We start from the raw sequence: 17,961 nt of genomic DNA, 5'->3' as shown, positions 1-17,961 counted from the left end.
GTCCCACCGCCAAGCAACCTGGTTGTATCCTTTGATTGGAATCAACTAGGCAGACCCCGGTTACCAGCCAGTACACCATTCAGAATCATTGTCCAGATCTATAGAATGATTATGGCTGGTACTATCATTGATGAAGGGGCGTCTGTGAGTATCCTTTCCTCTATTGCTTGGAAAGCACTGGGTTCCCCAGCGCTTTTACCTGAGTTGAGAAATCTCTCAGGTTTTGATAAAGGAACCAGTCGACCATTAGGAATCCTCCCCAATGTACCTGTTACATTGAAAGGGAAGACCGTTAATATAAACGTGATGGTCGTCCAAGGACCCTTGGATTATAACCTACTCCTTGGACGCGACTATATTTATTGCATGGGAGCGATAGTCTCCTCACTCTTTAGAGTAACGTGTTTTCCACACGAAGGAAGGGTGGTCAAGCTCGTAGACCAACTTTCATTTCCGGGATCTCGCATCGCAAATAGTCAAATACCATTCCTAAATGGTCTGTTCACTCAAGATTCGCCTCCACCCCCAGTCCTCCTTCCCGATGAATGCGAGTGATTCGGAAAGAAAGACTAGGACCCAGGGGGCATGCACCCTGGTCTGCTTCGGGCAGAAGAAACTCCGGGTATAAGGAAGAATTTCCGCAGAAGAATATGACTAGTCCGTACCCCGTCCGTGGAAGGAAGTGGGGTTGTTCTGGAATAGTGTTCTTTTGTTAAAGTTATGTGTTTGGCAAAAGAGTCATTCACCTTTGTCTAAAAAAGTGGGCAATGCCCAAGTAGGAATTCCCTTATCGCGACGAATAGTAACCTTCTTTGAACTCAAGCCTCGCCCATTAAAACATATGTTTTGAAGGATAAGCAGGGGCAGCCTACAAAGTAGAGGACTATATTGTTGTGACAGAGGGTAACCATCTTTGGACAACCCAATGATAGACACCGCCGAAGAAAGAGATTGATTTGCGGCAGCGAATAGAACCCTCTTCGGATAATAAGAAAGAGGCAAGCCTCCCTCAATAATACCAATGTTTTATCTTTGAGTAGTGTTCTTCTATTGTCACGAATAGCTGTTTGTTAAAAGTGGGCCGACGGGAAGCCTGAGTACTGCGTAAGACCCCTTATAATAACGAGAAGACAAGTATCGTTAACATTAGATTAGCAAGATGACAAATAACTGTGAACACCCAAAGAAAAGCAGAGGTAGGGGAGAGGAGGGGCAGCCTCGAAATTCTATCCTATACCTGGGGGCATGCAAACTTTTGGAATGCAACCAAGGGACGACTATTTATTTTTTAAAATTTTTAGGTCCTCCCTTTAAACCTGTAGGTCTAACCCTTTAAACTCGTAGGATTAGCCGTTTCCGACCTTGCATGAAGAAAGCCTGTGGGGCAAAAGTAAAATTTGCCAAAATTGGAGCATAGCTTTGTGAGATAAAGCTCCTTAAAAAATAGTTATCTCATAGGAGGCATTCTTATTATGACTGGTATATCGAGCAGTTTTAGCATATAGTTCATGCTCGTTAAAAAATAAACGCAAAATTCGAGCAGTTTTATGACTGAATTTATGCTCGTTAAAAAATAGAAAAGTGTGAGCAAAAGTTTCCCCCAGAGTTCAAGCTCATGGAAAAAATGAACCTATCCCGGTAAATAACCTTTTGAGATTGTAAATTCATCAGCCATAAGAACCTTGATCGTGTTTTCATCCATCACCTCCACTGTTCATTTGGCTGATCATTCACTTCCATTTGTGTGTTTACCTCTTTTGAGAAACAGCTGCGAAGAGTGATTTCACCTAGCCATCCTCGTGACACTGCCGTGATTGGAAAATTCCAACCTGTACCTGGAATCTGCTGCTATCCCTGTTTATCACTCGTTCCTCAAAAGACGAGTCTTCTTTGAGCTCTTTTCACTGACTCGTAAAATATGAAAAGTTTGCCGAGTCTTGGCCTTCCAGCTCGTTAAATGACTGGAACGCTATCCCTCCTCTAAACTTTAATCTTTTTGGACCTGAGGGATTATTGCACAAAAGGATCGAGCGCTTGTCTTGTTCGGCTCGTTAAAAGTACCAAACAGCCATCCCTTCTGTATTGTTTTATACTTTTTCGGACTTAAGGGATTAGCTGACGAAAAAGGGATTATGGAGTTAACTTTCTGTACCTTTTTAGACTCTCTAAAAATGAAAAGGACCGAGTTTTCCTTGTCGTTAGACTCGTTAAAATGATTAAATAGAAACAAACTTGTCTTTAGACGAGAACGAGTTTCCCTATCGCTAGGCTCGTTAAATCATAGCGATGGGCTTGCCCGAAGGGCAGGTTATAGAACAAGCATATGTTATCCTCCTCAAGCTTGACAAAAATAAAGAGGTACTGGTCAGAAATGACTGGGGAAAAATTGGGAGAACATCAAAGTTTAATGGTAGCAAGTCACTCTTGAACATGACACTTTTCCTCCATACCACATCGGGTTGGGTTGTTTCATTCACCGGTCTCATCGCCATGGTCCTCGCCAAACCATCCACATTTGGGGTAATGCTACCGATCCATCGCATCAGTGTCGTTATATGTTCAAGAGGGGTCATTCTGAAAGTGTCAACCGTGTCCCATCCACTGCCATACATTATCCTTCATCCATTCATGATCGCCACCCTGAATCATATGTCACAGTTTGTTTTCACCTCCACTAAAATCATTAGCTCCGTTCCGTGTCATTGATGTGGGATTCATTAAGGCCCTCCTTTGACGGATCGCTTCTTGTCGACTTCAGCTCATTATCCAAGAAGTTGATCTAGGAACACCCCCATCAGTACTTTGAAGCTTGCATGCCTCAATGGCAAGTTTCTCACTTCCGGCGACAGGTATACATCAATGACCTTCGACCAGAAGATTTTGCGTGGCGTTCGACGCCAAGTCCTTTATTCACGCCACGTGAATTGTATTGCAGTACCTTGAGGGTCATCGTCATTATTGGTGATTCCTCTCGCGCTTGTTAACGGTTTTCATTATTGACCGGTAATCAAGCGACGTCTTTCCATGTTCGACTTCAGTGCAATTCTCACATGGATCGACTTGTACTTAGAGTGAAGATCGAACGAGTTTGAAGACCCCGGATCTAGTTTCATCCATCCGGGCTGTGATATATATTCAGGAAATATAAAAGCATTTGCCATGTACATCATTGCAGCAGATGATCATCCTATTCAAAGGATGATAATTTCAGCAGAAAATTATCAGTCTACCTTCAGACGATCGTCTGTCATATGTACCAAAATGTATTTATAAAAGCTGAGCATGGGAATGCCCGCCTCAGCTAGATCATGAAAATAGAATGAAAAATAATGTAATGTATTGTATTGTATTGTATTACAGGGCGCCTCCTCAGCACTGGAATGAACTTCGGACCCTCTAGATAAAGCATTTCACCTTATAAACGGCCTCATACTTTAGGGGGCAACTGTTATAGACATTTTTGTGCCTCGCGACATGGAGCATGAAATGTCAATAATTACAGGGATCCTCAGTCCCTAAACATGTTGTTCTTACCCCTAAAAGAACAAGGTCATCAAACAACAGCACTTCCAATCAGTTCTCCACCTGAAAACACTTCAAAACAAGCTAATTTTGGATCATGTCAGCTGCTCCACTGAGCATCTGCGCTGGAATGCAACTGCTCCTCCTTGTACCTGCGCTGGAAGTCAAATCTAATGAAGGCTACCTGCGCTGGGCGAGATTGGCCAAGTGACACAGTCATTCTGCAAAGTGTCAACTGCCCAGGAAGCTTCCAAACTGACACTTGGTTCATGAGATTCGCCCTGTGATGAGTAAGAGGTACTTGATCACCATGTGTAAGCAAGGATCTCCAAGTGGACTCAAGAACTGAAGATTAACTGAAGAGGGAGAGGACACAAGGCAGCTTCATGTCAGTCTCAAGCTGACTCATCCTCTCTTCTTCTCTCCTATATATAGAGCTCTTCTATGAGGTCTAAGGAGGCTGGAATTTTGTGTAAAGCAAGGAGGTGCTGTTGGTTTACAGTTAGAGCTATTGGGTGATTGTTTTACTAGAGGTGAAGAGGAGAGTTCTTGCTGCTGGGGAGGTGCTGCTGGATTGTAGCCATCATTGGTTGTAACCTTCTCAGAACCCTGTTACTTCCATCAATAAAGTTTTGCATGTTCTCCTATATACTTGTATTGCATTGATGTATTGTATTTACATGTATATTTGATTCACTCTAATCCATGCATCAGTTATGAGTACTTGTATCTTGTAGTTTCCTCTCTTGTTTTGTGCAGGATCTGTGTGTAGCTGGACCGGCAAAGAGAGCAAAGAGCTGGGAACAAGAGACAAAGAGAGAGGACAAGGATCGACTAAGCAAAAGACACCAGGTTGGTTAATCTTTTCTTCCTTCTCTCTGTACTTTCATAAAGGGAAACATCAAAGCTTTACTTTCAGTTGTTGCTAAAGACTGTCACCTTTAGAGTAGGGATAGGGTCATCCGCATCAGATACTTTTCCCCACAACACTGGCGAGAAACAAGCAGGGTGTCCATTCAGTAAAGGGGTTTGGCAGAGGTGTTACAAAATCAGAAATCAGGAATTTGCTAGATAACCTGATAATAGATATCCTCAACAACCTGTCAACACAGATGGATACTCTACAAGTAAAACAAAAGCAGTTAGAGCTGGACAGGATGATGGCAGTATTTTGTCCAAAATGCAGGAAGAAACATCCGGAGAGGGAATGTCCATTGAATTCCATAGAGGAATGTGCGATTTGCGAGCTCAACCATGTGACTAGCTCATGCCCTTCCTTACCAGGCTTGAAAGCAGTGTTTCAAGGAACGGGGGAGGACACGGAGCAACTGTATCTCATGGGATCAAGGAAGCCATGGCAGCCTTGACCTCTGATGGGAAGTCAAGGTATGTACTTGGATCCATCCTAGTATTTTAATAATTGTAATATGAATCCTCAGACCATGCCTTATCCTCCCATGTGGCCACAGCACCAGTACACACCTTGGCAGTAGTGGAACCCCCAAACCAGTATGACCTCCCTGTGGGCTCCAGCCTAGTGAGGATCCACTCCTGGTCAGTTTCCTCAGCAAATTCCATCGCAAATGCCTCTACAGATGCCCCAGCGACAGCTTCAGTTGCCCTCTAATGTGCCTCCTGGTAACCAACCGGCCTGTGCACAGCTCCCAATGCAGCCTAATAGTAACCCTAACAATAAGGGAGCTCATCAAGTTGATGTTATTAATCTACCTTCATATAGTATCTCCACTGCAGAGTTGTACGAAATGAATTTTCAATCAGGTCGGACATTTAATGTCCCACCTCCTCCAGTTATCATTAAACAGCTTGATAGTGAGGGTGGGGAGACAAAGCCTGTCAATGAAGAGCCAAACCAAATCGATCGAACCCAGACACCTCCTGTCAAACAGAATCATTCAAAACCACCTTATCTAGAGAGATTAATCATGAGCAAACTAGGCCCTCAATCTGAACTTGATTTACTAGGAGAGTTGCAGAATTTATTTGTGAAAATTCCCTTACTACAAGCCATGAAGGATGTGCCAATCTATGTAAAGACACTTAGAGAATATTGTTCCAAGAAACTTGCTAAGAAAATTAAAGATCCCCTCACTATACATGTTATGGGAAAGTTATCAGATTTTATGATGGGAAAACCTATGTCGGTGAAATATGGAGATCTGGGGAACCTGATCTTGACAGTACAAATTAATGGGGTAGAGATTCCAATGTATTGGTAGACCTGGGAGCTACCATTAACGTCATCACTACTGAAACCATGCACATCCTAGGACTTCGTAATCTAAAGCATACACCTACAGTCCTGGAATTAGCAGACAGATCTACAATTAAACCTATAGGAAAGATGGAGGATGTGACAATTTCAGTAGACTCATGGCATTACCCTATAGACTTCCTAGTATTACATACACAGTCATCAGTGGGTGGTCATCCCCTAATTTTGGGAAGGCCATGGTTGGCCACTGCAGATGCTTATATTGGGTGCCGCTTAGGGAATATGGTCATTTCTAATGGGCATAACACTAAGAATTTAGTGTTGTATCCACTGGCAGAACCAAATTCACCTATAAAACCAGTAGGCAATAAGAAGGCTGTATCTGTAGTAGAGGATGGAACGGAAGATGAAGAAGTATGACCTGTCCTTACTATTGGACAGGCCCTACAATTGAAAGCAGGATCAGAAGATGATGTGATCACTTCTTTCATGGATGATCCCCATTCAGTTTTAGAACCAAACCGGTAGATCTTAGAATCCATCCTGAGCTGTGAGACTCAGGAAGGTATGGAAACAGTGGAAGGATTAGAGGAAACACCTGTTGATGCACCCCATAAAAGTATACAAGTGGAATTGGAACCTAGGAGAACCTTGAACATTAATCCGAACCTGTCAGAATCTCAAAAGGAGCAGCTTATAGACGTTCTGCGAAAACATAAGGAGGCCTTCGCCTGGGATTATGCAGATATGAAGGGAATCTTGGCTAACTTATGCACCCATCACATATACATCAAGGAGGATTGTCGTCCCATAAGGCAACCTCAGAGGAGGATGAACCCGGCATTGAAGAATGTGGTAAAAGAAGAACTTCAGAAGCTACTGGATGTGGATTTCATCTACCCAATCTCAGATAGCCAATGGGTCTCTCCACTGGTAATGGTCCCCAAAAGGAATGGCCAATGGCGTATTTGCGTAGATTATCGAGAGTTGAATAAGGCGACACAGAAGGACCACTTCCCCTTGCCATTTATTGATTAAGTGCTGGACACATTGGCTGGTAAGAGGTATTTTTCTTTTCTGGATGGGTTTAATGGATATAACCAGATCCAAATTTCTCTTGAGGACCAGGACAAGACCATGTTCACATGCCCCTGGGGGACATTTTCATACCAGGTCCTTCCTTTTTTGCTTTTGTAATGCTCCCGCAACATTCTTGAGGACGATCCTGGGAATCTTCTCTGACTTGATAACTGGCAGTGTTGAGATCTATATGGATGACTTTACTCCATATGGGGACTCATTTAGAGTGGGATTGGAAAATCTGGAAAAAATTCTTGCGAGGTGTATACAAGCACACGTCTCTCTGAGTACAGTGAAATGTTACATGATGATGGAAGAGGGAATCGTTCTGGGACATTTACTCTCAGCTGAAGGAATCATAATGGATCCAACAAAGATACAGGTAATTCTACACTTTCCAACACCTAAAACGGTCACACAGGTACACAGTTTCATTGGTTGTGCTGGGTATTATAGACGTTTCATAGAAAATTTTGCAAAAGTAGCACACCCTCTGTTTTAGTTATTAACGAAAGATTCAGAATTTGTGTGGACTAAAGACTGTGATGCAGCGTTTACAAGAATTAAAGAGTTAGTTTGCAGTGCTCCAATCCTTAGAGGACCTAACTGGGCACTACCATTCCACATTCATACGGATGCTTCTCAGACAGCAATTGGTGCAGTATTGGGACAACAAGAAGACAAAGTACCTTACACAGTCTACTATGTTAGTAAAAATTTGGCTCTTGCTGAATTAAACTACACAGTGACTGAGAAGGAATTTCTTGTTGTCATTTATGCCATCAACAAGTTCCGGCATTATATTACCAAGTATCCTACTTTTGTGCACACTGATCATGCGGCCATCAGGTATTTAATGAACAAACCTGTCACCCCTGGTCGAATTACAAGGTGGTTGTTACTGTTACAGGAATTTGATATCACCATAGTAGATAAACCAGGTAAAGATAATGTGGTCACAGACTTTTTATCTAGGATAGAATGTGATGGTGAAGAAACACCAATTGAAGATGATTTTCCAGATGAGCATCTTTTTGCAGTTTCTACTAACACTCCATGGTATGCAGATATTGCTAACTATTTGGCTACAGGTAAAGTGCCTCGTCACCTATCTTATAAGGAGCAAAGGAAGATCATTCACCACAGTACCAGATACTCATGGATGGCAGGGTATCTCTTCCACATGGGAGTGGATCAGCAGATTCGGCGTTGTGTAGCAGGAGATGATATTTTCGAGATATTGAAAGCTGCACACAACAGAACTTGTGGGAGGCACTTTGTAGATAAAAGAATAAGACATAAAGTACTGCAAATGGGGTATTACTGGCCTTCCATCTTCCATGATGCTCGGGATTATGTGCGAAGGTGTGATAGCTATCAACGGATGGGACAACCTGGAAAAGAAGATGAGATGCCTTTGTAGCCCTAGATAGTCCTCGAACCATTCGAGAAATGGGCCATTGATTTCGTTGGTCCCTTCAACCCACCTTCGCATCAGAAGACTTACATCCTGGTCTGCACCAACTATGTAACTAAATGGGTGGAAGCCAAGGTAGTCATGAGAGCAATAGAGCAAGTGGTGGCAGACTTCCTTTATGAAGAAATTTTTGCTAGGTACAAACTCCAAGGGAGGTTGTATCAGGCGGTGGATCACAATTTACTTCTCATATGATAGAAAAGCTAATGCAGAAATATGGGATCAAGCATAGAGTGACAACTCCCTATCATCCCCAAGCGAATGGACAAGTAGAAAGAACAAACAAGGTATTGGAAAATATATTGACAAAGATGGTAGCAAGCCATCATCGGGATTGGGCACAAAAACTCCCAGAAGCTCTCCGGGCATATAGAATGACATGGCAGAATACAACAGTGTTTTCTCCATACAAATTAGTCTATGGAAAATCCCCCTTAGTTTCCAGTGGAATTTGAGATTAGCACACTCAGAACAGCTCTAGAAGTAGGCCTAGATTTATCATAGGCCCAGAAACACCAGTTGGAACAGCTAAATGAGTTGGATGAAATTCGAGCAGTGGTTGTCTAGAGAACTACTGTTGTTCAATAGCAGAGAATGAAATGGCACAATAAATTCATCAAAACCAAGGTGTTTCAGGTGGGGGACTGGGCATTATTGTATGACTCCAGATTTAAGGATTTCAAAAGCAAGCTCTGCACTCGCTGGATGGGCCCGTATCAAGTGGATGCAGTGTTTGACAATGGAACGGTTAGATTAAGCACAATAGATGAAAACCATACTCCGTTCCTGGTGAATGGGCACCATTGTAACAACCCATCTAAATTGACCCATTAATAAAATTTTAAACTTTATATATATATAAATATATATATATATATATATATATATATATATATATATATATATATATATATATATATATATATATATATATATATATATATATACATTAAATTTTATAAAATATATAATTAGACTTTATAAATATAAAGTTATAAAATATATCATAATTAAAGTTTATAACATATTTAATGAAATGTTATAAATATATATAGTTAAAGTTTATAACTTATGCAATGAAGTGTCATAAAGGATATCATTTAAACTATATATCACATATAATGGGAACGTTGTAAAATATAACTGGACTCGTAAAAGGCTATGCGTTAATCTACCTGAACCATCACTGAGACCATTAAATGATGGCGCGCCCATCCATCTTAGAAGTAATTAGCAGAGCGGCGCTGCCAGGACAAGTTATGAGTGAATTGAATTGCATGCAGAGAGGTGTCAAGGAGGAGAAGAGCGGTGGCCGGAAGCAGGAGGGTGGCCACCACCGAGCCTGCCTATTTATATCGCTATTCTGGACCGATGCAGGGGTGAAAAAACGGGAGAAAAGGGCAGAGGAGGAGAGGCATAATTTGACCAGAGTCAATTGAGAGAAGGGGACTATCCATTGAAGAGCTTTGAGTGGTCTGAGGCTTTGGGCATGGAGGGACAGAGAGCTTCTGTGGAGAAGCTTTCTGGATTGAGCAGCTAGGTTTGCTCCGTCCGGTTGGGAGGTTTGGCCTCTCGGAAATTGAATCAAATTAACCACAGCATCACCAGCAGCAGATTCACCAGACAGAAGTAGGATCAACAACAGTTAACGTATGTACCGATTTAATGTTCAGGCTTCTGTATTTCAGATTTTAGTTCTGCGTTTGAATGTTTATTACAACCATCTTAAATTATATCACCATCCAGCCTCTAAAGATGCCTTTGTTAAAAATATTTCAGCTTCATCTAATTTAATGGTCATTGGAAAACAAGATAACCTCACTCTGTTCTTTAAAAAAAAAAAAAAATCTAAAAATAATAATAATAATAATAATAAATAAAATAAAGTAGTAATAATAATAATAATAATAATAATATGTACATACATATTGTTTTTTTATCTTTTGCAGGAAGAATGAAGAAATATGGCGAGGAGGAAGTAACACAGGCGCTGTCATTTTAACTGTTCTTACATCGTAGCTTCCATTACTCCATAACTGCTGTTACACCGTAGTTACGGTTACTCCATAACTGTTGTTACACCGTAGCTGTTGTTACTCCATAATTTTTGTTACATCGTAGCTGTTGTTACTCCATAATTGTTGTTACACTGTAGCTGTTGTTACTTCATAACTGCTATTACATTGTAGCTGTCGTTACTCCATAACTATCATCACACCATAGCTACTGTTACTCCACGAGGGCCATTACTTTGCAACTGTTGTTACACCATAGCTGTTGTTACTCTGCAACTACTATTACACTATAGCTGCTGTTACTCCATAACTGTTGTTAGACCATAGCTGTTGTTACTCCGCAACTGCTGTTACGCCGTAGCTGTTGTTACTCTGCAACTGTTGTTACACTGTAGCTGTTGTTACTCCGCAACTGTTGTTACACTGTAGCTGCTGTTACTCCATGGACCATAACTGTTGTTACACCGTAGCTAGTGTTACTCCGCAACTTCTGTTACACTGTAGCTGTTGTTAGTCCGTAACTGTTGTTACACCATAGCTGCTATTACTCAATAATTGTTGTTACATCGTAGCTACTGTTACTCCGTAACTGCCATTACACCATAGCTGTTGTTATTCCACAACTGTTGCTACACTGTAGCTGCTGTTACTCTGCAACTGTCGTTACATCGTAATTGCTATTACTCTGCAACTACCATTACACCATAGCTGTTGTTACTCCGTACTATTGTTACTCCATAGCTGTTGTTACTTCACAACTGCCGTTACACCGTAGCTGCTATTACTCCGCAACTGTCGTTACACTGTAGCTATTGTTACTTCGTAGCTTCCATTAATCCACAACTGTCGTTACTCACTGTTTCTACTACTCACTGTTCCGCTACTTCAAAGCAGCTATTACTCACTATTGTCGTTACTCACTGTGCTGCCACTCAAGTGTTGCTACACGCTGTGCTGTCACTCTGTCAGGTAAGTCTGCAGGTACGTCTCTGTCGTTTTATGGATTTAATTAAATATTCCAAAAAGGACAAATAAACGTGCTGAGGACGACCATCATTAAAGTTGGGGGGCGTCAAAAGAAATGACGACGCACCATGAAAAGCATTTAGTGCACATAATGCTACTCAACCAAATATGATGATGGTGGTACACTGTAATCATATTTTTAAATAAACTTGGGATGCAGATTCATACTGCCAGGTCATATCGGTCACCTCCCCACGTGCTGCATTTAATTTTCAAAATACACCTCTATACCACCCTAACTTGCCATGATATCCGAACGTACCAGTGCTGGATTTGCCATTACTCCCGAGCATACCAGTACTAGGTTCGCCATTACTCCCGAACATACCAGTACTGATTGTCCCATTTTTTCCAAATTAGCCATGACATTATTTCAACTCCTAATGGTCTGGAAACCTGTCACTCTCCCCTGTCAACCAACTGCAGTCGACATACAGTTTCCGTCTTCGCAACGATGGGTGGCCGATCGATTCTCCATGAACCAGAAAGCACAAGAGCAGTTCGAAGCAATTGGGAGGTATGACAGGTATTTTGGAATGCTAGATGGGATGTATATTTTGATAAGTTAAGGGGATTTGATGAAGATTTGATAGTGGAATTCGCGCAAAACTTGGGGAAGAAGGCTCACGGGATCGCGAAGTGGTGATTCCCGTGACAGAATAAATCATTGCAAAAGTCACCGGGCCTCCGCATGTTGGCGAACGATGGTTTGTAAGAAGAACTCCCCTTCCAGAATTCCTCGAGGCTTTCCTTCAAGCCGGGGAGAGCATAGCATAGAAAGGCTGAGGATACGATAGGAATTTGCTACCATATCCGTGGGGAGAAGTAGCAGAATTTGTCATCAAATATATGACATGTGAGGGCAGATACTCCATGATTTTCAGATATCACCTCCGCATATTAGCCCATCTGCGATTTCCACAGGCAGAGGCATTCTCCATGAATGTGCCCTATTTCCTGCTGAGGAGCCTTCATCTAATGGCGCATTCGGCTCAGGGGGCTCGACAGGTATTGGCGGTCATTACACATCATGGATTGGTGTGGCTGCTAATAATGCACGCCATTGAACAGATTTCAATTCCGTGGGAGGTGTTTCAGGACTCCACGGAGGAATAGGTAGTAGCTGCTATGGCTGCTAGGGCAGAAGGATCCAAAGCCATGGAGGAGGATCCTGTCGAAGATGACTATGTTGATCAGGAAGAACCAGAGGAGGTGGAGATGGAGATGGAGGAATTGGGGGATGCGGTAGCTCCCCAGGACCAAGCAGAAAATATGGAGACAGTGGCAGACACAGGGGCTGATTCAGAAAGGCCCGCCAGTACCACGGATGAGGCTGTACCACAAGAACCAGCTTCACCCATGGAACTAGCAGAACAAGAGGACACTATAGCAGTCATGGGAGCAGACCCACAGTAGGTCAGCGTGGGCGAAGCAGTTGATATGGTGACCGAAGGAACCCCACAGGGATCCCCTGCCACCATGGAAATAATGGAGGAGGTCGTGAGCATTTCAGCCATGGAATTCAGAGAAGAGGAAGGTCTAGGGAAAGAAGGGCCCAGAGTTGAGGAAGCTGTGGGACCCGTTGAGGAAGCAGCAGAAGAAACACAGCGTGAGATTGACACTGTACCACAAGAACTAGTGTCAACTTCGGGGCCAATTGTAGAAGATGCACCCCAATCCCCTTTCTCTGCCTCGATTCCAAGAGGAGAGAGAGTGAATCGTTCCCCTCGAGAGGGGGAAAAAGAAAATTTTGTAATCCCGGTGGCTCTGAATTTGTTACAGAGGCCACAAACTCATAGAGTGGAAGCCACTCTGGTGGCTAGTGCCCTGGAGCAGGAAAGGAGAAGAGAAGGTATGGAAGCTAGAGAACTGGGAGGAATCCCAGTAGACACAGCAGCGGGAGAATGTCTTGCCAGCACATTGTCAAGTGCAAAATGTGTGCACGAAGAGGAGATTGTGGTTGGCAAAGAGGAGGGACCAAGTGAAATGGTCCCGACGACTGAGCCAATGATACAACCAGGCGAGGAGGCTATTGAGCATGAAGAGCAAGTAGGGGAGGGAAATCCCCTAGTCAACACAGCAGGAAATGTTTCGAGGGATCTGCCTCTGGTGGAGGAAATATTGGTTAAACAGGAGTGGATAGAGCTATGCAAGCAACGAAGGCTTCCGATGAAACAAAAGTACCAGCTGCAATTCAAGGAAACAATGCGGCTCAAAATGGAAGTGAGGAAGCTGAAAAAGAAGGTGAATAAAATGCAGAAACAATTAAGGAAGCACAAACGGCGAGCCAGAAGGGCCAAGACTATCCAGGTTGACACAAAAATCCAAACAGACTAGATAGTCATGACCTCTGCTGACACTCAGATAGACCCGATTGACCAATTATTTGAAGATCAAGAGTATGCCCTAACAGCTGAAATTCAGTCCTGGAAGTCTACTGCAGCCCAATATAAAAATGAAATCAGAAGGACTGAGGAAAGGGCCTCCACCACAATTTTTGGATATGTGGAGCGTATGGATGTGATGAGGTTACGACAGGCAAAACAACAGCTCAAGATAGAACAGCTGGAGAAGAAAGCGGCAGAGCTAAAGAATGACAAGGAGCAGATGTTCGAGCTAGTGCAAGAGGTTATGGCATGTCATCCCCTGCTTCTTGTTATTCCTTATTTTTGCATGAACGTTTCCTTTTATTCTACATGGAGAGTATTAAAAATGAGGTCAACTATGAGATGGAGGATGGTGTGCAGATTTTGAGGAGTCATGATGTACCCACACAACATCTGATGTGTGAATTGTACTTGCATGGGTACTTATTGCGGCTGGACAGAGATTTCAACCCGGTCCCGTATGTGGGGGACATTCATTTGAGGGCCCTCACCTCTTACGCTTTTAACCAAATTCATTGGCAGAAGGCTAGTAACACTTTTGAATCCAATCAAGTTACCAAGCCATTCATAGTAAGAGGGGAGCATGAGAGGGCAGACACAGTGTTCAATAAGCACAGGACCTTTTTAGGGATTGGGGAAAACAGAGATAGAATGGTGAGGACACAAAAGTGGTGTCTTGATCTCTGTGTCAATCAACTGACCACATTTCAGAAAGAGGCCCTTAATTGTTGTCAGAGGAGATGGATGATGTCACCAACAGCTGTCCGGGAAAGAGAACCTTTTGGGGCACCAAATTTTGCACGTGTACTTAATAGGGTGCCCAGGTATGTGGCATGTGTCCAGACATGTGGGTCCCAGTGGATGGGGCTCCGGTTTCAGTTCCCTGTTCTCTGGTTGCCTACTGATGAATATACTCCAGCCTATGATGTCCCGATGGATTGGTGGAAGGAAGTTGTCCTCTCAGACGGATTTAAAGTTCCAGGGACAGAAATGGCCGCAGAGTATGATCTTGCCCAGCTTCATCTAACATACAGTCTACGGAATCCAGATTTGCGAAAGCAGAGGACTGCATGAGGACATGCAGTAGGCTGGTTGGGGGGAGATGTTGGGTGCCAAATCGGGCCACCTTTCTGCCTATTTCCATTACCCTTTTTTCTATTTTTGCACTTATTTACCCATGTTTTTATGTTAAACTTATAAGGTAAATTCCTGCCTTACTATTTGTTGAAGCCCTGAAAATCGGGTCTACAACAAGGGGGATACCCACCCGGTTCGAACCTTGGTTGGCAGCTCCTTTTTCGTTTGGTATAGCGGGTCCGATTGGGGATATGGGACCAGTTTCCCAATTTGTGTGTGTGTGAGAAAGATCTGATATTTCTTTTTCTAAGAGTTTCTCAATGGAATACTTCTAATCCAATTCTAATCTAATAATAAAGAAACTATATTCTAATGACAGAAATATGTAAATCTACACTAACCCGGGTGTGATTTTTCTTCTATGCAATCTAAAATGATTCCAAACAACAACTGGTAATAAAGATCATTCAGTGGTTATGAGAAAAGAATTCAGTACAGATGAACCACTTCATATAAAAAGTTAGACGAAACAGTTGTACAAACATATCGCATAATGAGCTATTCATACACTAAGCATAAACAAATAGTTATCACCGTACAAAACTGCCAAATGATAACTTAGGCATCCATACATTAATATATAAATAACTGAACTGGAAATCACTCTAACACAAGGCAGAAATAGTTAACAGATAGAAATACCATTTATAACTAGTCCTACTCATGAGCTTCAAGTGATAATTATTTATCTCTCCTTGATCAAATATCGACTAAGAGTAAAAAGTGCAACATCAGTAGCAGATATCAAATGCAAACATCAATAATCCTGTTCCATTCATTCATCAAAACCTCCTTAGAGGGTACAGAAGTGCATGTTCTGGGGATAAGTTTTTGATAAATTTCAGGACCGTTCTTTAAATGCATGAGAAGGGTTTAAATACTACTAAACTAATTCTAAAAATAAATTATTACAAAAATGTAGGATGTGGTTTAAATGACTGTCCTCTTTTCAGGAAAATAAAACAAAATTAAAGCTAAAATTAAATCTAATATTAAACTACTTCTGTATTTGGTCCTTGAAATCGCACGCATGCAGCATCTGTTTGAGCAGAGTTGGCTGGCTAACTTCCACTTTTAGCTGAGCTGAGAAAACAGAATCGACAAGAGTTGGCGCCATCTTTTCGGCCGAATTGATGATACACTTAACAGTCATCCATTGGCTATGTGGCTTTACCAAGTATGCCCAGTAATAATCCCAGTTCAACTTGGTTAATCCTTGAATTGCTTTTACCTTTTCTTGAGCTCTCTGTTTCCAATCTGCCTGTAGTTGTACTTTCTTGGGATTTTCGGATCTTACAGGTGACTGGGCAACTAGCAGCTTTCCTTTTCTAGAAATTTCTCTCAGTGATGCGCGATTACCGCTAGGCGCTAGGCGCTAATCACGCATCGGAAACTGCCTCCGTTCCTTGATCCGGGTTTCCTTGATGTGTTTTTCGCCTTTTGCGCTTTTTCCTTCCAACAGATATAAAATTCAAAATTTGTAAAAATAATACTTCTATAAAATTTTGACTTTGAGTCTTAAACTGTTTGTTTCTGATTTCTGTGTTGTCCAGTATCCACTTCACCATGCCCGTGTATGGGAGGATTTTTGGCCTTGCTGCTATCCAGTGTAAGAATGAGCAGGCTAGCTCTGAAAGGGATGCTTCTGAAGAACCATTTGAGCCCGCAGTAGCAGTAACTTCCATTACCCTGGGATTCTCCTCTCTGAGCAGATTATACATGCCTTCCCATGTAGCTATTCCCACGTCTTTGTTACATGCCGTGTCTGTATATAAGGACGCCATTTCATTTTCTTCTGAGCTTGGGGCTTTACTTTTATTTCCCATTTCAACCTGTGTAATGCTTTGTATCGGCCTCTGTTGTTCGTTCCTGCAATTCACAAGTGAAGCGAAAATGAATGACAAGGAAGGGTGATGGGAAAAGTTTTAAATGCCGCAAACATATCAAGCATACCACCTTAGGTGAAATGATTCTTTCGATAAGCACGCACCCAGAATCCATTATAACTAGCAACTACCTCATTTATTAGCATTAAAGCGCATAAGCAGGTGTCAGCTTAAGGAAAATACTTTTCTTGAATAACGCGCCCGAAAGATCTGCGATGAAGCGATTTTGCGATTTTCTTCGCAACATCGCAGATCACAACATCGTAAAATCGCAATATTACAAAATCGAAATATCACAAAATCGATCGCTCGTGACATCGCATTATAGTATTATCGCTGCATCGTGAAATCGCAATATCTCAATATCGCAAATATGACAGACTTCGTTAACCTGTTTCCTATGAGATGTGATCTTGCGATTGGCGTTATCGCATATCGGCAAATTTTAAAGTGTTTCTCGTAAGTTATGCTGAATGCGATGCGATATTTGTTCATTGTCGCATATCGTGATCTCGCAAATGCTAGAATTGTGCTTGTAAGGTGGCATCCTACTATCTTTTGCGATGCGATATTTCCTAAGGAAAGATTTTATTTTACTTTATCATAAAACTTAGCTTTTTTGGATTTTCCAAGAGGGTTTCCTACGTTTATGATGGTAAATTTATTCAAAAAGGAAATTTAAACACTACTTTAATTTTTTAGATTTTTTAACTAAGGGTCCCCACTTATTTAGTATTAGGAATAACACCCAATAAGAAGGGGGGTTGTTGATGGCCACAACAATTGGCGATTCACTTGGAAGAACCAGTTATCTCTGCTGCTTTTTGAATTTTCAAAACTTCCAAAACGGAAAATTTTCCAGAAAGTTAAACTTTATTATAGAAAGATAAAGTAAATTGTATTCTAACATGTCAATAACATTTTGTTTCAACTATTTTCAACTTTGATTATTTGCTGCCTCAACTAATCCTTGTATTTACATTAGTCATTACTTGGCTTGTAAATATAAAACAAAGTCTTCTCTGTAAACCAGTTTTAAATATGCTCATTTGTTGTAGGTAGATCCTCTACTGCCAGCAGGCGTTTATAGCCTCGACAGGGTTACTTGTTACCCAGCAATGATCCTGTATCCTACTTAAAGAAACCCACAATTCTCAATGAAGAATCCATATCCACACTTTCTACTTTCATTTTTCTT

General features: G+C 41.8%; 1 protein-coding gene across 1 annotated transcript; it reads left to right on the top strand.

The window, feature by feature from the left end:
- The first annotated feature begins 7,691 nt into the window (after positions 1 to 7,691).
- Positions 7,692 to 8,258, top strand: LOC149197441 (uncharacterized). Its single transcript, XM_089408691.1, has one exon. It carries the CDS (start codon positions 7,692 to 7,694, stop codon positions 8,256 to 8,258), a length of 567 nt encoding a protein of 188 aa, XP_089264817.1.
- The last annotated feature ends 9,703 nt before the right edge of the window (positions 8,259 to 17,961 follow it).

Source organism: Pinus tabuliformis, chromosome 2_2 (genome assembly GCF_031772625.1).
Source record: "Pinus tabuliformis cultivar Carrire ecotype Pingquan chromosome 2_2, CPIR1, whole genome shotgun sequence".
NCBI classification, from domain to species: domain Eukaryota; kingdom Viridiplantae; phylum Streptophyta; class Pinopsida; order Pinales; family Pinaceae; genus Pinus; species Pinus tabuliformis.
This window is presented reverse-complemented; position numbering and strand designations above follow the sequence as displayed.

Coding starts and splice junctions, on each gene's coding strand:
- LOC149197441 (XM_089408691.1), top strand. CDS start 7,692: ATGAACAAACCTGTCACCCCTGGTCGAATTACAAGGTGGTTGTTACTG.